General features: G+C 46.6%; 4 protein-coding genes across 26 annotated transcripts; all 4 read right to left on the minus strand.

Moving 5' to 3' along the window:
• Positions 1-1824: 1824 nt before the first annotated feature.
• On the minus strand, positions 1825-3352 carry LOC109758145 (12-oxophytodienoate reductase 1). The gene is made up of 2 exons (XM_020295113.4): positions 2998-3352; positions 1825-2715 (listed from the first exon to the last, which is right to left on the minus strand). Exons 1-2 carry the CDS (start codon positions 3335-3337, stop codon positions 1949-1951), a joined length of 1107 nt encoding a protein of 368 aa, XP_020150702.3. The 5' UTR covers positions 3338-3352; the 3' UTR covers positions 1825-1948.
• Positions 3353-4518: 1166 nt separating this feature from the next.
• LOC109735857 (uncharacterized) lies at positions 4519-10755 on the minus strand. 23 transcript variants are annotated; one of them, XR_012189639.1, is made up of 11 exons: positions 10370-10725; positions 9768-9827; positions 9103-9187; positions 8915-8983; positions 8624-8668; positions 8431-8516; positions 7819-7937; positions 7330-7345; positions 7176-7215; positions 6830-6955; positions 5266-5579 (listed from the first exon to the last, which is right to left on the minus strand). XR_012189639.1 is itself a non-coding variant. In XM_020295073.4 (8 exons), the coding sequence occupies exons 1-7, from the start codon at positions 10405-10407 to the stop codon at positions 7841-7843; spliced, it is 480 nt and encodes a 159-aa protein (XP_020150662.1). In that variant the 5' UTR covers positions 10408-10725; the 3' UTR covers positions 7040-7215; positions 7819-7840. The 23 variants fall into 23 exon arrangements, 4 of the variants coding, with proteins under 4 accessions (XP_073361219.1, XP_045087670.1, XP_020150662.1 ...); XR_012189650.1 differs by having other exon boundaries at positions 4519-5579; positions 7330-7948; positions 8393-8516; XR_012189647.1 differs by lacking the exons at positions 7330-7345; positions 9768-9827 and having other exon boundaries at positions 4519-5579; positions 10370-10755.
• A 3528-nt stretch (positions 10756-14283) lies between these two features.
• Positions 14284-16003, minus strand: LOC109735846 (12-oxophytodienoate reductase 1). Its single transcript, XM_040396655.3, is given in 2 exon segments — positions 14284-15217; positions 15511-16003. Coding segments are annotated over 2 exon segments (1110 nt in total). The 5' UTR covers positions 15851-16003; the 3' UTR covers positions 14284-14447.
• A 1974-nt stretch (positions 16004-17977) lies between these two features.
• Positions 17978-20100, minus strand: LOC109736016 (pentatricopeptide repeat-containing protein At3g16610-like). The gene has a single exon (XM_020295234.4). The coding sequence runs from the start codon at positions 19788-19790 to the stop codon at positions 18381-18383; it is 1410 nt and encodes a 469-aa protein (XP_020150823.1). The 5' UTR covers positions 19791-20100; the 3' UTR covers positions 17978-18380.
• Between the last annotated feature and the right edge of the window lie 212 nt (positions 20101-20312).

Consider the following 20312-nt stretch of genomic DNA (forward strand, 5'->3'; position numbering starts at 1 on the left):
CACTATATATAGGGGCTAGGGGGCGCATGCCCCCCTTGGAGATCCCATCTAGAGGGGCGGCGGCGGCCCCTGGGGGGCAACGGCCCCCTTAGGGTTTCCAACCAGGGGGGCGCATGCCCCCTTGGGGGGCAACGGCCCCCTAGGGTTTCCAACCCTAGGCGCCTTGGGCCCTTGGGTGGGGCGCACCAGCCCACCAGGGGCTGGTTCCCACGCCAGTTCAGCCCATGGGGCCCTCCGGGATAGGTGGCCCCACCCGGTGAACCCCCGGGACCCTTTCGGTGGTCCCGGTACAATACCGGTGACCCCCGAAACTCTCCCGGTTGCCGAAACTGGACTTCCTATACATAAATCTTTACCTCCGAACCATTCCGGAACTCCTCGTGACGTCCGAGATCTCATCCGGGACTCTGAATAACTTTCGGTTAACCGCATACTAATATCTCTACAACTCTAGCGTCACCGAACCTTAAGTGTGTAGACCCTACGGGTTCGGGAATCATGCAGACATGACCGAGACACCTCTCTAGCCAATAACGATCTGGATACCCATGTTGGCTCCCACACGTTCCACGATGATCTCATCAGATGAACCACGATGTCGAGGATTCAAGCAATCCCGTACACAATTCCCTTTGTCAATCGGTACGTTACTTGCCCGAGATTCGATCGTCGGTATCCCAATACCTCGTTCAATCTCGTTACTGGCAAGTCACTTTACTCGTTCCGTAATGCATGATCCCGTGACTAACTACTTAGTCACATTGAGCTCATTATGATGATGCAATACCAAGTGGGCCCAGAGATACCTCATCGTCATACGGAGTGACAAATCCCAGTCTCGGTCCGTGCCAACCCAACAGACACTTTCGGAGATACCTGTAGTGCACCTTTATAGCCACCCAGTTACGTTGTGACGTTTGGTACACCCAAAGCATTCCTACGGTGTCCGGGAGTTGCACGATCTCATGGTCTAAGGAAATGATACTTGACATTAGAAAAGCTTTAGCAAACGAACTACACGATCTAGTGCTATGCTTAGGATTGGGTCTTGTCCATCACATCATTCTCCTAATGATGTGATCCCGTTATCAATGACATCCAATGTCCATGGTCAGGAAACCGTAACCATCTATTGATCAACGAGCTAGTCAACTAGAGGCTCACTAAGGACATGTTATGGTCTATGTGTTCACACATGTATTACGATTTCCGGATAACACAATTATAGCATGAACAATAGACAATTATCATGAACAAGGAAATATAATAATAACCATTTTATTATTGCCTCTAGGGCATATTTCCAACACTACCAACAAATACCTTCTTTCTTTTCTCTTTTATTGTGTAATTGTTCCATTGTAATTAATTGAATTGGTTCAATTCTTGCCCTCATATTGAAATGAATCAAGATTGATAAGGAGATAGTTAATGATGCTTGAGCATGTACTTTTTTGAGTGTATTTATTTTTGATTGGTATCTACGGTTTGATCACAAGCCGAAACACGGTTAGAACTCTAATATGTCTTGAACTTATACTGAATTCAAATAATGAAAATCTCATAACATTTTCGGATCTCTTTGATAGTTGCCAATTAAAAAGAGATATTTTCGCAAACTTTGTTATAGCCCTTGCAGCTGCTGAAGCCGCTATTGGAATAGGCTGGATAGGGAAGTCCCTCCTCATCAAAATGAAACCAACCGGTAAGGACGCACCACTATTTTGGGTATCGTTGGGATAGAACTTGTCTTACAGGTTGTTGAAGACAGTGATATCACTATTGATGGGAAAAATAATATCTTGACATATTGGCATTTCATGGGAGAATAAAAGTAAATTATTGGTGGAAATGATACAATGCGCATGCCCCGTGCATACACACATTGAATAAATCATTACATATTGTATAAAATCAAGCACATCACTATGGAAGTCTAGTGGGTGAACTACTCGGCATTCGAGCCTTCAAGGAAAGGATAATCTGTGTAGCCAATGACAGGATCTTGCGTGTAGAAAGTGTTGCGGTCGTACTTGTTCAATGGTGAGTCGAGCTCGAATCTCTTAGGCAAATCTGGATTAGCCAGAAAGATTCTCCCGTAAGCAACGAGATCAGCATAGCCGTCGGCCACCACTTTGTTGCCTTCCTCCCGATCATACCCTCCAGCGGCAATGAAAGTGCCCTTGAATGCTTTCCTGAAGGGCAGGAGCCCATGGGGTATCTGCCTGCGGCCATCCACAATGGCCATCCGCGGCTCTACCATATGGCAATAGACAAATCCTTGATGCTTGTTAAGTTGTTGTACCATGTACATCCCGAGTGCATGTGGGTCGGAGTCGAAGCAGTCCATGTAGTCCACGAATGGAGACAACCTGATGCCTACACGATCCGCACCAATCTCATGGACGATAGCATCGATTACCTCTACTGCAAAGCGGCATCGGTTCTCGAGGCTGCCACCATACTCGTCGGTGCGGTTGTTAGAGTTGTCTTTCATGAACTGCTCCAATAGGTACCCGTGTGCCCCGTGGATCTCCACGCCGTCGAACCCCGCCTCGATTGCGTTTCTGGCAGCGCGTCTGAAGTCATCAACGATCAGCGGTATCTCGTCCGTTTGAAGCTGTCGGGGCTTGGAGTAGACCATACCAGACTCGGCATCAGGCGTTATTTGCTTGTCAGTGCTGGAGATCGGTGCCTGTCCGTCCGGCTGAAAATCTGTTTTGTTCAGATATAAACAGAGAGCAACATAAGTATAACAATTAATCAATCGTTGGGATCAAATAGTTTACCAACACAGAATAACATGGATGCCTAAATGCCTAATTGCTTAGGAAAGGATCAAGTAAATCCGTTTTGTTTGCGTTGTTGCAACAGAGCGGATGATGGTGACAACAAATAAATCGCAGCGTCAGTAAATTTGTCATGTACAGTTCATCTACACAAAATAGCGTCGATTCTTCTCTCTCACAAAAATACTAGCATGGATTCCTAACTTACCGTTGGTGGAGACCCTCCCAACGTGCCAAATCTGGCAGAAGAAGAGAGCGCCCTTGCGGTGGACGGCATCGACGATGGGCTTCCAGGCGTCGACCTGCTGCTGCGTCCAGATGCCGGGTGTCTCCGGGTACCCCTGCGCGGTGGCGGAGACGCCGGTGGCCTCGGCGATGAGGAGGCCGCCTCTGGTGGCCCGCTGCGAGTAGTACGCCGCGGCGTGCGGCTGCGGCACGTTGGCGTAGGAGCGGCAGCGCGTGAGCGGCGCGAGCACCACCCGGTGGGAGAGCTCGAACTGGCCCATCTTGTGCGGCGTCAGCAGCGGGATCGCCTCCTTGGCCACCATCTTGCTCGCTACTATCTTGTGTGCACTGGATGCAGATTGTGCAGCGCAAATACGTACAGTACGATGGTATGCTCTGTTACTTGCTTCTGAACTCTGCTCTTTATGTCTGTGGCTGAACATGTGGATGAAGATTGTATTTATAGGTGCCGGTGGCGTCCCGCGCCGCGCGTCTTTTCCCACAGTGTCGACATTGTTTGACCAGACTGTTCTGTTCTCTTCCCGTTTCCTCTCGTCACCCTCTCCGTCATCGGCTCCTCCGAAGAGAAGCGAATCCTATGTGAAGAAGATTCATTGTATCTGGCCGTGTTCCGTTTGCACGCCAGTCACACGTGTGGTTCCCATCAGGGCAGCAGCAGTTTGGTGCTGGTTGCGATTCATCAGCATGGAAGCGATGACGCAAACTTCTGGTGTCCTGGCCTTTCTGGTTTCTACAGCAAAAATCCTAGACTTACATTGTACAGCGTGTACTTCAGAAAAATGGAATTTCAGAGAGAACTCTGTTGATCCCATTCATTTGAGGAATGTTGAATTCAGTTCAGGTAGATATCTTAGCAATGGGGGTACTGTTGTTTAGATTTTATAAACAACAGTTGTGATATTACGTTAGACCATGTAATTCCAGTAAATTTTACAAGATAAAATGTTCATCAAGTTCAGTAGTAGTTGTTCTTACACCATCTCTGTAGCCTATGGAAAAATAATTTAACCCCTTTTATGGAAATTGTAGTATTTGTATTGCATAAAGAACAGAACTGTCGATTGCCCCCAGGCCCCAGCTCACCTCTTTTATGGAAAAAGAAATAGGACCCTTTTGTGGCTTAGCATAGATAACGACCTGAAGTTGTTTCCTGGAAGGCTTCCTGCTCGTGGCGACGGGAAGATGCCACGAGAAGCTTCCTCACATTTCCATGATTCCATCAGTTTGATAGTGATTGCACTTGCCTACTTTGTACGAACGTCAGTGCAAACGTATAGTTGACCGCGCTGCTGGGGTGCGCCCCTTGCACCTTATTATGTGTAGTAATGTATGCATCCATTTCCATTAGCATTTTCCAGTTCGCGTAACACAATAGCATGAACTTAGCGCTTATTCCACAGTCCTCTGTGTACCTGCACTGTCCCTGTCCTATTTGTATTATGCATTATTATAAAATCAGACTGAAAGCACAGGAATATATGTATGTGCAAGTAACTGACCGGAATTATTAGAAAAAGTATTACAAATGCAACATATTCAGAAAATGGATCGTCTCTAAGAGAAAAGCAGCTGACATCATAGATCATAGATATCAACGGGCGCATGTGGTGCAACAGGCATTAGTCTTAGGTTACATAAACGATCAGGTTGCTCACGACACCCTCGGTCAAGCACGTTCAACACCCGCTTTCGCTCGAAGGCGAGAATGACGACGGCGGCGGTGTGGACTTCCCTGCCTCCTCATCCTCCGCCCCACAAGGCAAGGGGCAAGATGATGTCGACGCCCTCGCGGATGGCTCGGCCTCCTCGTCTATCTGCTTGCTCACACATATATTCTCTCCGTCCGAAATTACTTGTTGCAGAAATAGATGTATCTAGACGTATTTTAGTTATATACATCCATTTTTATCCATTTCTGCAACAGCTAATTCGAGACGGAGGGAGTATATGATAAAAGTATAGATGCAGGAAGCAATATATAATGCTCCAAAAAATAATTGCATGAATAAAAGTGGATTGCAGAACTGGTTGTTTACCGTCATATACAACGCTCCAATTGAAGGTATCACTAAGACGACAATATGTACCACTAATCTAAAATATAGAATTTGACTTGTCTGAGCACTATTACTCAGACTGGAGATAGACCATATTTATTTATATGGTCATCGCACACAAACATATTTTCTAGTGCTTATTTCAGAACTGTCTGTAGACCTGCATCATCACATTTGTTATGATAATGAAGAATTTATCCAAATGTGCTACAATACATTTAGAAGCTACAAATGTCAGAATATTTCTTCCTTAGCTATAGCCGAAAGACACTGCTGCAAGTACTTTCTAATAATAGAGATAAACAGAACCAATACATCAACCCGAATAATAATAGACAGAGATGATATCAAATAATGTATTGCCACCAGGAAGTACAAGACAGGTTGTGTGTATGAGTAAACATGGGACATACCTCACTGCCTTGAACAGATACATTTTCCTTTTGAATATACAAACCATAGCAACCGCTGTCTCTTTCGAAATAATCTGCACAAGCCGGCTTTGACATTCTCAATCTAAAGAGCACCATAGTTGTGTCCCTCACGCACTACAAAAGGGCATGTAGAATAACAAAACCAACATCATCTGATCCAAGATAATGATAGTAGTACTGAAATTTTGAGGCCCTATCTTTATACTTCGCAACATAGGAAATAATTAGTACCGTACGGCTTATTAAAATACTCTCTGCTTCATGAAATAATCAAAAAATGCACTTATTTAAGGCGGTCTATCTTTTGGAACTATTTCCCTACTTGGTTCAGGAGCCGATGGACCTCATCATGTTTTTGCATACAACAAAGTAGTTGGTGCCCTACTAAACAGGAGCTGGAGAAGGTTCTATCCAGCATCAGGGAGGACTTCATTTTTTTCTATAATTCTAACAAGTATTATGTAAAAAAAAAATATTTTTCTTTTGATCTGGCTGGCATTTAAAATGTTGATTCAATTCATGTCGTAATTTTATTTATTTTTCTGTCTTGCTCAGTAAAGCTTCCGTTTGTTAATTAGACTAAAGCTTCCATACCTTTTACAAAAGAAAACAAATAACCTGATGCTAACGTCTGTTAGTTTTCTATATGTGGAAGACAAATATGTGTGAACCTGCATGAAAATGGCTTCACAGAGGCGCGTCGAGGCCCTCCAGCAATACAAGTGCGAACCAACTCCGTCTCAAAGATATGGTATGGGGTTTGTGTCCAGTTTAGAAGAAACTATTAAAGCAAAGGTCTGACCTTAACTAAATCCTTATGGTAATATGCAACACTGAGGTTGAAATGCTATCACTCTATCATCCAATACATGCTTTACCATTAAAAAAAGAACTACCTTCTTCATCTTGCAAGATTTTACCACTGAACATTTGGAGATTCATAGTGTATTTCCATGCATACACAACAAACTTTTTCTGAAATTTTATTATTATTTAGTTTCAGTTGGATTCCGGGCTAGAAGTTCCTTTGGATTACGAAGAGTGACTGACGGATAAGATGTATAGTATTAATATAATTTCATAATGATAGATATGTTGTAAACCAGATGTGACTTCTATGTGTCTAAAGAATTTGTCATAATAGCACAAGAATATGGGCACTTTGTATACAACACAAGAATATGGGCACTGCTTGTATTCTTATTAGGATTAAAAATAAAAATAACAGAAATGAACAACGGAAACATCATACATACAACAAATTTAGAGTATATTTGAGAAACTTTTGGAGCGGGTGTAATACCTCATTCATGTGATCTCATAAGCACCCTGATTCCGCATTCATGTGATCTCACTGATGCTTCAACATCAACAAATACAATGAGCATATATCCTTTGTAACACCAACTGGAATCTGTCGATGGGAAACCTGCAGCATTATTAAACAAACAATAATTCTGAAAAATGAAATGTCCAACTGAAAATGAGTTGGTGATGTATATACTCTTTCTCAGTAACTATAGAACCTGATTTCTGAATGAAGGGTGCAAGTAAGGAATTAATTTGTGCATAATGGAGTTGAATCAGTCCAGCATCATAAGAATAGCAGAAAAGAAAAGATATTAAAAACCACATCTAAAATGTAATACCTGTGGGTTGTGGCAGTCCATATATCCAGCAAGCATTACCCTGCATTTTTGTATGATAGACCAATGTAAATGATGTGCACCCACACCTTTTTGACATAGTCAAAACTGCACTATAACAAGTAGAAATTTTTATGGCACTGCATTATTTTTATACCTTTGGATTGAAGACTCTGTACAATACCAATATACCATTCACCTCTTGTCATTGACCTCCGAAAAGAATTATTTGAGATGCGTATAGTAACATGCAATTTTGTGAGATGAGGCAATTGCAAGTCTATATAAGGTAATAGTAACTAACTATATGCATTCCTAGTAACAACAAATGTTAAATGTGCTAAACTGATGCTCCATATAGCCCACAAAAAATTATTCTATATGCAAATAATATAAGCCACTATATATTCTAAACCAACATTTTAATTGCCATGGGGTCTAGTTCTGCTTATTCAGATGGATTAATAAAATAGATCCAGTGTTGTACCAAATCCATGGTATGAAGTAACCACAGGTTGCCATTCTTTAGTTTTAACAGCTTTCCATACAGTAGAGCAATGAAAATGTAACCAACAGGGGAAACCCGACAAATTTATCCATTGCTGTAGCAGTAGACAAGATTAACAAGTCAGAATAGATGGCATACATCATTCATTCTGCCAGTACGGTCATAAGAGAACCGAAAATATCCTCAATAGGATTTTCAAAACCGCCCTCGAATCCACCACCTCCAGCAGCAGCTTTCTCATATTGTTCAGCACCAAACTGTAAAACCACTAAACCAGGCAAAGTAAGGAGAATGATGGTTTGATGGGAGTAGGCATATATTTAATAGGGGTGGTGATGGAAAACATGTGAAGAAAATGTGACAGTGACAAGCATCTGTGAACAATTGTTTTATTACCAAAATGGAAAATACACATGTATGGAATAATATATGTTACATTTGTGTAGTATACATCTTCCTAAGATAAAATATTTCTTTATACAACATGGACCATATTAATTATCTGGAGCCAGTTTTGACCTCTTTCCCCAAAAGAAGAAACTACTTTTGTTGTACTCAAACAAGAAAAACTATAATTACATGTTAATTCTTCACCACTAAACTGACTACTGAATGCCGATCTTTCAGGTAGTAATACTGTGCTTGAATTATCAAGTGTTTGGTACTTTGGTGTCTCAGATCTGCAGTACTCATTCCTACATACATAGCTTACTTCATTTAAACAGGGTGCACCAGCCTTAAACATCTTGCCTTTTCTTCTCCTTGTTGTAACATTTGGAGATGTTGTGATATCTCCAGGAAGCCCTCCCCGTGGATCTCATCCTCCTCCATTGCAACTATCCATTTGAAAACAATCAGACCAAAGTCAGCTAGGTGTAAGATGAACTCAAGGTAATTGGATTGATACCACTACCATAACTATGGGTGGATGCAGCCGATTTACCTGGCTGCCTCGTACACCACCTGCTCCTCCTGGAGCATACGAAATCTGCAAGGTACCAACAATGGCATGAAATAAGGAGATTAGAAGATGGTTGTTGGACGCAGCGGCAGATAGCTAAGATGTTGTAAAATCGCAAAACCTATCTACTGAACTACATCATCTGAACCACTCGCGGGTCACAATTTCAAAAGGCATACAGGGAAACTGAAACATCATCAACCATCACTATAATTAATGCAACAAATCCCCACGTCCAAGAAGCTAAGTGCCAACATGAAAGAAGGGTGCCACCTTCTTGGTCGGCACCGGCATGTACACCAGCGACGCGTGCTGCGAGTATGACAGGTTCGTCCTCCGATCCTGCATCCAAAAACAAAGGAACACCGATAGTTCGATGAGATGTTAACGACCATCCCATATGGCACCAATGATTCTCCACCAGATGATTTGTACTTCACTGCAATCGAATCATCAGAGACCTTTATCACTCTGAATCCTGTACTCAACTCGATGCCATCTCTTTGCAACTTTGTTTCAGCAAACACAGCCATCCTTTGGTCAAACCTATATGTTACAGAAATACTGAAATAGATATATCATCTCACAGTAAACCTGGAGAGAAGAGAAGATCTACTGGCGCTACAATAAAAGGCATGGATACTGAAATAGTAAGCAAAATTTCGATGTCAAATCAGTGAAACCTATCATTCTCAACAAGAACGCAATGTCTACAGTAAGTGAGATAATTTGATAGAAGGCAGGAACATTTATTTAAAAAGGGAAAAGAAAGGGAGGAAGAACAGGGAAGAAACCACCACAATCCAAAAAAACTAATAATATTTGGCAGGAACTAATTCTACACTGGCATTGCTTGGAGGCTAGAAGTAAGGCAGTTTTGGTCTAAGTACAACACTACAACCAGCTTCCCAGATACACGGGTTTAAGTCAACAGTTCCATGTCAACCACAATACTTAGCAATAGAATATACTGTATGTACAGTAAAGTAGTTCACTCTTCAGTTACATCAGAAACATAGTAAAAGGACAATTCTAAACATATCAACCCATGTACAAATAAGCATTCTACCTACTGCACTGTCATAGTTCTATAGCCTGCACTCTTATTCCCGAACACAATTTATACCTGGTGAAGAAGAGGAATGCCTTGAAATTGCACAAGTGCGGCTCTTGCTTGCACAGCTTCCTACACAACAAATATCAAGATGCAAGAAAAACCCAACTATCTAATCTGCAAATCGAAATCAGCACGGAAAATTATCCCCCAAAAAGGAAAACAACGTCAATTTGCTCAAGAGCGGGTTGGGTAGGAGAGCCTCATTGTGGTCGTCCTCGAATTAGTAAACTTTGTTCCGCATATGCATGTAGGTATGATTTGGGGACACAAGGGCAGACAACCCTGAAGAACACATTCATTAACTCGATAAAATAAAATGAATTCCAGATGGGAGACTAATTATATCCACAAGACGAATATGATGATCGATATATGCAGGAAGCAACTACCATCAGCACAAAGGAGGTAAAAGAAATCAGAGGCAACTACCTTCTGGTAGTCATCAATTAACCATGAATATATATATATACAGTTACTGTTTTCTGAATCGCTAGTCAAGCACAGGAAAATACTTTGGTTCAGAGGAGTTGTTTTCGCCCAAAATTCAGGTGACCATTTTCTGAGGAGCAGCAGCAGGCCACTAGAGGGAGGAAGGGGATGGGAGAAATTACCTCACCGGGGGGGCTGCCTGTCGTCCTCGCCACCGCATCCATCACGGTCGGCTGGCAGCTCAGCGAGCCCCATGGAAGGGTGGGGCGGAGGTGAAGGTAGCCCCACCTCATGGACGTCCCGTTCCACATCTCCGGACGCCAAACCAGGGTGGGTGGAGGGGAAGATCCAGCGGGGTTGCCTCGCCGGCGGCGGGGGCGGTGACCATGGCGACGAGGCGCGAGGTGGAGGCGTGGGCAGGCTAGCCCTCGTGCGGTGGATTTGGCGGAGGAATAGGCGGCGGTGGCGGCGGCAGAGCAACAGCGGAGGGGACGAGGGGCGTGGGGGCGGAGGAGATGAAACCAGCGAGAAAGAGGTCGCGTGCGTGGGTTCTCCAACGAGGCACGTTAACGAGCAGAGATCGATGCGTTTTCACCCTTTTTTTTTCTTTCTATCGTCACAGCAAAAAAATCCACGTGGACCCAACGAGGGAGCGCCCCTTGCGCGACTCTTATTGCGTTTAATTGGCACTGCGTTACTTTAGTTCACCTCTAATCACTGCTCTCAGCCGTGAGCGCTTGTTGTTCCAGCCTGATCAAGTGAAGTGTGTTCCCATAATTAAAAAGCTGAAAAAAAAAACTGATGCCAACTTGTCGCTGTATAAGAAACAGAAACACGTTTATACGTCACTGCGAATTTTTGGCTACCGTCTCCTTGGAGCCCGGTATTTAGAAGAACAAATATTGAAAACCATAATTCAAAGTCAAATATTGAAAGCTTATTTGTGTCCACTATGGTTCTCTAAATTTTCATTTAAAAATATAGTTATTCGTAAGCTAAAAGAAACAAATCTTTTTTTTGCGGGTGAAAAGAAACAAATCTCAGCCCCAAAAAATTCTACTACGGTCAAACCTTCACTATATGTCACCGTTGGTATGCTCTTTTGAGCACAAATTCAATAGTACTATTACTTTCTATAGCATATGGATCATATTTTGGTACTCTTATATGTTTTATATTTTGGGTCAAACTTTGATGATCTACTCCAGATGACTCTAATCAGCGGCCTCACGCGCAAGACTATCTGTTGTGCCATAGGACTCGAGAATCACGTGCCTGACCGCATAGAAGTACCCGACGTGTTGTAACTGGGCATCCCAATGGCAAACGAATCATAATAGTCCCTCCTTCAAGAAAAGGCGGCTAGGGTTTCTGCCTCCCGTCGGCGGCGCCGCCAATCTCCCACGTCTCCTGTGGCCTTAGGGCTATGGGTGCGCGGTGGATCTCGGCCCTTGCCGGCGGGAGGGCTTCATTTTCAGGTGCTTCTTCAAGTGTTGTTAGTGTTTGTGTCTTGTTCAAGAAGACGAGGCGGCGGCGGCTTTTTGAAAGATGGAATAAGATTCTTCCCGCCTAGCCCCCGTCCCAATGGTGTGTCTAGCATCGTCAAAGGGCGTGTGGAGGTGTGTCTCCGGTGGATCTTGCGAGATTTGGTCGGTGGTTGTCTTCCGTGGATCAGCTCGGATCCGGTCTTTGTTCGTCTTTGTTCATGTGTCTTCAGGTTGGATCATTCCGATCTAAAATTCTCTTCATCGGCGGCGCTTGCTATTATGGGGCGTTGGTCCTATGGGACCTTAGCACGACGACTTTCCGACTGTATACTACAACAAGTTGTGCCCGGCTTCGGCGAGGGAGGGGCGATGACGGCGGCGCGCCTTCGGCTCACTTTAGTGCTTGTAGTCGTCGCTAGGTGGTCTATGAATCTGGATGTAATTTTTATTATTTCTAGTGTTCGTTGTACTACCATGATTGAAGATGAATAGATCGACAGTTCCCGCAAAAAAACGAATCAATAGAAGGCTATTTTTTTACATTAGGAATGTGCGCAAGGTTTACCTACCTGCATCGTCGTGCATCAGCACAACGCCTACCTGGAATGGCACAACAAAAAGGGAATCAGGGCAACTAGATCTAACAACGCGTACGAGCTGTGTTGGTGTTCCAATAAAAACTAGCGGGGCAGTAACTGAAGAATCACAATTTTGATTTAGTAAAACCATTGATAACCCACAAGTATAGGGGATCACAACAGTTTTCGAGGGTAGAGTATTCAACCCAAATTTATTGATTCGACACAAGGGGAGCCAAAGAATATTCTCAAGTATTAGCAGCTGAGTTGTCAATTCAACCACACCTGGATAACTTAATATCTGCAGCAAAGTATTTAGTAGCAAAGTAGTATGATAGTAACGGTAACAGTGACAAAGGTAAAGATAGCAATATTGTAGTGATTGTAACAGTAGCAGCAGTAAAGTAACTAAGCGAAGAACAATATGTGAAAAGCTCGTAGGCATTGGATCGGTGATGGATAATTATGCCGGATGCGATCATTCATGTAACAGTTATAACATAGGGTGACACAGAACTAGCTCCAATTTATCAATGTAATGTAGGCATGTATTCCGAATATAGTCATACGTGCTTATGGAAAAGAACTTGCATGCCATTTTTTGTCCTACCCTCCCGTGGCAGCGGGGTCCTAGCGGAAACTAAGGGATATTACGGCCTCCTTTTAATAGAGCACCAGACCAAAGCATTAACACATAGTGAATACATGGACTCCTCAAACTACGGTCATCACCAGGAGCGGTCCCGATTATTGTCACTTCGGGGTTGCCGGATCATAACACATAGTAGGTGACTATAACTTGCAATATCAGATCAAGAACACAAATATATTGATGAAAACATAAAGGGTTCAGATCTGAGTTCATGGCACTCGGGCCCTAGTGACAAGCATTAAGCATAGCAAAGTCATAGCAACATCAATCTCAGAACATAGTGGATACTAGGGATCAAACCCTAACAAAACTAACTCGATTACATGATAAATCTCATCCAACCCATCACCGTCCAGCAAGCCTACGATGGAATTATTCACGCACGGCGGTGAGCATCATGAAATTGGTGATGGAGGATGGTTGATGATGACGATGGCGACGGATTCCCCTCTCTGGAGCCCCGAACGGACTCCAGATCAGCCCTCCCGAGAGAGTTTAGGGCTTGGCGGCGGCTCCGTATCGTAAAACGCGATGAATCCTTCTCTCTGATTTTTCTCTCCCCGAGCGTGAATATATGGAGTTGGAGTTGAGGTCGGTGGAGCACCAGGGGGCCCACGAGGCAGGGGGCGCGCCCCAGGGGGTGGGCGCCCCCCCCCCCTCGTGGATAGGGTGTGGCCCCCTGGCCTTGATTCTTTCGCCGGTATTTTTTATATTTTCCAAAAATAATCTCCGTTGATTTTCAGGTCATTCCAAGAACTTTTGTTTTTGCACAAAAATAACACCATGGCAATTCTGCTGAAAACAGCGTTGGTCCGGGTTAGTTCCACTCAAATCATGCAAGTTAGAGTCCAAAACAAGGGCAAAAGTGTTTGGAAAGTAGATACGTTGGAGACGTATCAACCATCTACTGCTAACAAATACCTTCTTTCTTTTCTGTTTTGTTGTGTAATTGTTTTATTGTAATTAATTGAATCGGTTCAATTCTTGCCCTCATATTGAAATGAATCAAGATTTATAAGGAGTTAGTTAATGATGTTTGAGCATGTACTTTTTTTAGTGTTTATTTTTTATTACTATCTATGGACTGATTACAAGCCGAAACACGGTTAGAACTCTAATATGTCTTGAACTTATCTTGAATTCAATTAATGACTCGTAACATTTTTTGATCTATTTGATAGTTGCCAATTAACAGGAGATATTTTTCGCAAACTTTGTTATAGCCCTTGCGGTTGCTGAAGCCGCTATTGGAATAGGCCGGATAGGCAAGACCCCTCCTCATCAAAACGAAACCAACCGGTAAGGACGCACCATTGTTTTGGGTACCATGGGAATATAATTTGTCTTATAGGTTGTTGAAGGTAGTGATGTCACTGCTGATGGAAAAAATAATATCTTAACATATTGGCATTACATAGGAGAACAAAAGTAAATTATTGGTGGAAATGATACAATGAACATGCCCCGTGCATACACACACTGAATTAATCATTACATACTTTATAAAATCAAGCACATCACTAATTCAAGTCGAGTGGGTGAACTACTCGGCATTCGAGCCACCTTCGAGGAAAGGATAATCTGTGTAGCCAACGATAGGATCTTGCGTGTAGAAAGTCTTACGGTCGTACTTGTTCAAGGGTGAGTCGAGCTCGAATCTCTTAGGCAAATCTGGATTGGCCAGAAAGATCCTCCCGTAAGCAACGAGATCAGCATAGCCGTCGGCCACCACTTTGTTGCCTTCCTCCCGATCATACCCTCCAGCGGCAATGAAAGTGCCCTTGAATGCTTTCCTGAAGGGCAGGAGCCCGTGCGGTATCTGCCTGCGTCCATCCACAATGGCCATCCGCGGCTCTACCATATGGCAATAGACAAACCCTTGATGTTTGTTGAGTTGTTGTACCATGTACATCCCGAGTGCATGTGGGTTGGAGTCGAAGCAGTCCATATAGTCCACGAATGGAGACAATCTGATTCCTACACGATCTGCACCAATTTCATTGATGATAGCATCAATTACTTCCACCGCAAAGCGGCATCGGTTCTCGAGGCTGCCACCATACTCGTCGGTGCGGTCGTTAGAGCTATCTTTCATGAACTGCTCCAATAGGTACCCGTGTGCCCCGTGGATCTCAACGCCGTCAAACCCCGCCTCGATGGCGTTACGGGCAGCGCGTCTGAAGTCATCGACGATCAGCGGTATCTCGTTTGTTAGAAGCTGTCGAGGCTTGGAGTAGACCATGCCAGACTCAGCATCAGGCGTTATCTGCTTGTCAGTGCTTGATATCGGCGCCTGTCCGTCCGGTTGAAAATCTGTTTTTGTTCAGATATAAACAGAGAGCAAGATAAGTAACAATTAATCAGTCGTTGGATCAAACAGGTTACCAACACAAAATAACATGGATGCCTAAATGCCTAATTGCTTAGGAAAGGATCAAATGAATCTGTTTTCTCTGCCTTGCAATTACAAACAGAGCAGATGATGAATTGATAATGACAACAGATAAATCGCAGCGTCAGCAAATTTGTTATGGTAAAGGTTATCAACACAAAATAGCATCGATTCTTCCCTCTCAGAAAAATGTTAGCATGGATTCCTAACTTACCGTTGGTGGAGACCCTCCCGACGTGCCAAATCTGGCAGAAGAAGAGAGCGCCCTTGCGGTGAACAACATCGACGATGGGCTTCTAGGCATCGACCTGCTGCTGCGTCCAGACGCCGGGGGTCTCCGGGTACCCCTGCGGGGTGGCGGAGACGCCGGTGGCCTCGGCGATGAGCAGGCCGCCCTTGGTGGCCCGCTGCGAGTAGTACGCCGCCGCGTGCGGCTGCGGCACGTTGGCGTAGGAGCGGCAGCGCGTGAGCGGCGCGAGCACCACCCGATGGGAGAGCTCGAACTGGCCCATCTTGTGCGGCGTCAGCAGCGGGATCGCCTCCTTGGCCACCATCTTGCTCGCCGTGAACTGGATGCTATGCAAATTGCAGAAGAATCGGTAAATCTTGCGATGTTTCTTGCCTCTGAGCTCTGTTGTTTCTGAATGTCCGTGGCTGAATCAGGCTGAGGGCATGGCTGTATATTTATAGGTGCTGGTGATTGGAACCCTTCCTCCCGTGTGGCCGTGTGGCGTTGTTGTCTTTGTTTGACCAGCCGGTCTGTTCCCATTTCCCTGAGCTCGTCACCCTCTCCGTCATCATGTGTGAACCACGCAGCATGAGCGAGATGCATTGTATGTGGTCGTGTTCCATCTGCACACCAATCGAATGTGTGGTTGTCGATCCTGGTAGAAAGGGAGGACCAGCATGTCGGTGCCAAAACTGGTTCATCAGCAGGTGTCCTGGACTAATGGCTTTTGTTAGCACAAGACGTTTTTCTAGATCATTTAATTAAGAAGATGTATTCAGGTCGGCATTTATGTAATGAGGGTGTTTTTTAGACTTTAAGATATCAAGGGTCTTTTCTGCAAAAAAAACAGTTTATACAATACTCCTACTTCCTCCGTCCGGAAAAGTTTGTCCCTTAAATGGATGTATCTAGCACCAAGTTAGTTCTAGATTACATGCATTTGAGGGACAACTTTTTCGGACAGAGAGAGTATACCTGGCCATCTGCCGGGCCGGGTCGGGCCTACGAAAACCCGAGGCAGAAAACCTAGGCCTGAGCCCGGCCCGGCATCGTCGGGCCTGGTTTTTGGGCCCAAGCCCAGCCCAAAAGTGATAAAGCTCGCCGGGCATCGGGCTGGGCCCCTTCAGTAAATCACGAAAACAATGGGGCCGGCCTTCCGGCTCAAAATCTAAGCCCGAGTGCAGCGTCGGGTCGGGCCGTTCGGGCCGGGCTGCCCATGGCCAGGACTAGGAGGGAGTAGATGAGTAGTAGTACAGAATCAGATAAAATGTTCTCTTTCGTCCTTTCCTAGAAACGACTCCCATGGGATTAGGTTTCTTCCTCCTCTTGCCGGCACCGTCGTCGCCCCGCCCCGCATCCGAAGGCCTTTGGACCGTGGAGGTGCGGAGGACCGCACCATACCCCCATCCCCTCGGAGGGGACCTGCTCACTTTCTTGTTAGGTTTCGCATGGGTTGCGTGGCGGCAGCGATGTCCCTCGAGTAGGAATAGTAGCTCCCATATCCGATTCCCGCCCGATGATGCGCCTAGCATATTTTTGAAGAGCGTGTGGAGGTGTGTCTTTGTCGAATATCATGAGATTCAGTCGGTTATGGTCTTCAGTGGATCCATTTAGATCCAGTCTTTGTTTGTGTGTTTACATATTTGATCCTTTCTGTGGCGTCCAGAGTTCTGTGGTGACGATGATGGTGGGAACGATGTCGGCGACGTGGCAATGGTTGAGGTAGTCGGCTCTTCTCCGGCGTGTTCACGGGATTACCTCGGTTTGTTTGTTGCTGTGAAGTCGAAGTTGCGGCGGCGGGGCCCTGTCGTATACGATGACTGGCTGCAGGTGGCCCGTTCGGTGATCTTCTGTGGCGCCAACCGTGTCTGGTTTTGTCCTTCGTAGTTCTTCCTCAGAGTTGGAGCTGCGCTGTCTGGTCGCAGGTGGCTGAGTTTTGGCACGGATCTTCATACACCCCCACATGGCCTCTTCGGTGTGAGTTGACTCGACGATCGCCTACGGCGAAGTCGGAGTCGTTTGCTCAAGGTTTAGGGATGGTAATGATGCCTCTAGAAGAAGAGTGATGACGATGACGCCTGCGTGCTGTCTCGGCGATGCCCTCATTGGAGTGGTGTGCGTGGGTCTCTTGTGTGTGTGCCGCTCAGCGGTTGTGATGGTTTTTGCCCGGTTTTCTATAATCAACTGGGCAATCTGGTTTTTGCTCGATTTTCCCTAATTAACTGAGCAACTCTTTTCTTCTTAATGAATGCAGAAACTCTGCCATTTCGAAAAAAATATTTGATCCTTTCGATCTACGACTCTCTTCATTGTCGATGGCTACTCTATGCGTTGTTCCTTTGGAGCTGTCTACTATAACAAGATTCGCCGAACTTTGATGAGGGAGGTGCGATGACGATGACGTTTCGGCTTGCTCTATTGCTTGTAGTCGTCGTTAGGTGGTCTATAGACCTTGTTGAAATTTGTGCAACCTCTAATTTTCTCTGTAGTATCATGATTATATGAATAGATTGAAAATGTCTTTTGCAAAAAGTTGTATAAACAAAAGGTCACTTAAAAATTCTTACAGTTTCTCCTTGCTTACCTGCAGTAATTTTTTCCAATCAGCACGTGCAATTTGTTTTACCATTTTTGCATATAGAACCAAAACTGTCACTTTTGCCCCAGGCGTCGATAGGAAGAAGACACGGGAAGGTTCCTCACCTTCGCATCCGTTGAGTGCCATCGCACATGCTTACATCGCGCCAACGTCACTGCAAACGTGGGGGCTCACTGTCACCGCTGTCGTTGTGTGGCGCAGTGTGTGTGCACGTGTGTGTCCTGCTTGCAGAAACCGTACGAGTCGGTGCCTCGAACTAGCGTACATGCGGATCGTAGCTAGTCCGGCCAGGCTCCTTGCCGCTCGCCGCGGCCACGGTCACCAGCCCGCTCCGGTGCCTCTCGACGTGATCCCACCTCTGCAGCGACGCGTACAGGTTGGACAGCCCGTACGCGGCGCCGTCGCGGCCGTCCAGCTCCGCGATCCGCCTCGCCGCCCACTCGCTCGCCGTCACGCCGTCCCCCGAGCTGCGCGCATGGAGCAGCAGGCACCCCAGGACCTTGGCGTTGGGCCGGACGGGCATCGTCCGCACGAGCCGCACGGCCTCGCCGAGCAGCCCCGCGCGGCACAGCAGGTCCACCATGCAGCCGTAGTGCTCCGCCCCGGGAGCCACCCCGTGGGCCGGCAGCATCTCCGCGAAGAGCTCACGGCCCTCGCGCACCAGACCGGAGTGGCTGCACGCCGACAGGAGCGCCACGAACGTCACCGAGTCCGGCCTGACCTCGTTGTTCTTATTGCTCGTCTCCACCATGTCGCGGAACGCCCTGACGGCATCCTCGCCGCGGCCGTTCCTGCCTAGCCCCGCGATCACCGTGTTCCAGCAGAAGAGGTTGGGCGCGCCGGACGGCATGGCGCTGAAGACCTCGAGCGCGCGGTCCACGCTCCCGCACTTGAAGTACATGTCCATGAGGGCGTTGCTCAGCACCGCGTCGGTGCTTGTCCCCAGCAGCTGCCGGGTGGAGAGATGGACCGCCCGGCCAAAGCCGAAGTCCCCCACCTGCGTGCAAGCAGTCACCACGGTGGCAATGGTGACCGCGGTGGGCCTCGGCGCCTGCCCCTCATCCTGCGTCAGCCGGCGGAACATCGCGATGGCCGCGGCGGGGTCTCCCCGGCGCAGATACCCGGCCATCATCGTGTTATACGTGACGACGTCCCGCAGCGAGGAGCCCATACGGTCGAACAGCTCCCGGGCGGCGTCCATCCGCCCGGCCTTGCAGTACCCGTCGACCATCGCGTTCCACGAGACGGCGCTGCTCGTCGCCGCGCGCAGGCTCGCCTCGAAGACGGCCCTGGCGGAGGCGAGGTCGCCGACCCTGCAGTAGCACGTGAGCAGGGTGTTCCACGACGCGGGGGTCCTGTCCGGCCCCGGCATTCGGTCGAACAGCCTCCGCGCGTCGGCCGCCCTCCCCGAGGCGCCGAGCGCGGCCAGCATGGCGTTGAAGGCGACCGCGTCCCTGCGCGGCATTTCGTCGAACAGCCGCTGGGCGGGAGCCAGGAGGCCGCGCCTGCCGTAGCGGACGAGCAAGGCGGTCGCAAGCACGACGTCGGAGGCGAGTCCCAGCTTGCAGACGAGGCAGTGGAGGGCCTGCTCTTCCCGGCGGCCGCGGCATCCCGTGACCGCGCGCAGGATGGCGGCGCGGCCGCGCGGAAGCGTCCTCGGCTGCATCTGCCGTATCTTCTCTCCCAGGAAACTGAATTTCCATTAGCCGCCCTCTGAATTCACAGTGAACTTGAGCGCAAGTCAGAATTCTCAGGTTCTTGTTTCACAGGAAAAAGAGAGAGAGAGAGAGAGAGAATAATTCTCAGGTTGACACTCAAGCACTTGGCAGGCCGCTTCGGTTTGTGCAACAAGTTTTGTCAAATTTGGCATTGTGAAAAATTACGCAGCTAAATGCTTTCGTGACTTTGCACTGATCCATTGCAATCATCAAAGACATTCTGAATTCAACCCTGTTGCGCTTAGATTCGAAAAAAACACAAACACTTTCTATTTGTTGGCTGAAACAATTGACTACGAAAATGCAAGCAAATTACAGTTGCACCTATTTTCCTATTCGTAGGGTGGCTTGCATCCCCTCTCATCATACGATAGGATGGTGGAGCGTGGAGGTATAGATGAAACCTTTGTCCCGATGGGGTTAGTGTCGGTGACGTTGGTGTTTTTTGGCGTTATTTACTGCCCACGTTG

The sequence above is a fragment of the Aegilops tauschii genome, chromosome 7, assembly GCF_002575655.3.
Source record: "Aegilops tauschii subsp. strangulata cultivar AL8/78 chromosome 7, Aet v6.0, whole genome shotgun sequence".
Taxonomy (NCBI): Eukaryota; Viridiplantae; Streptophyta; class Magnoliopsida; order Poales; family Poaceae; genus Aegilops; species Aegilops tauschii.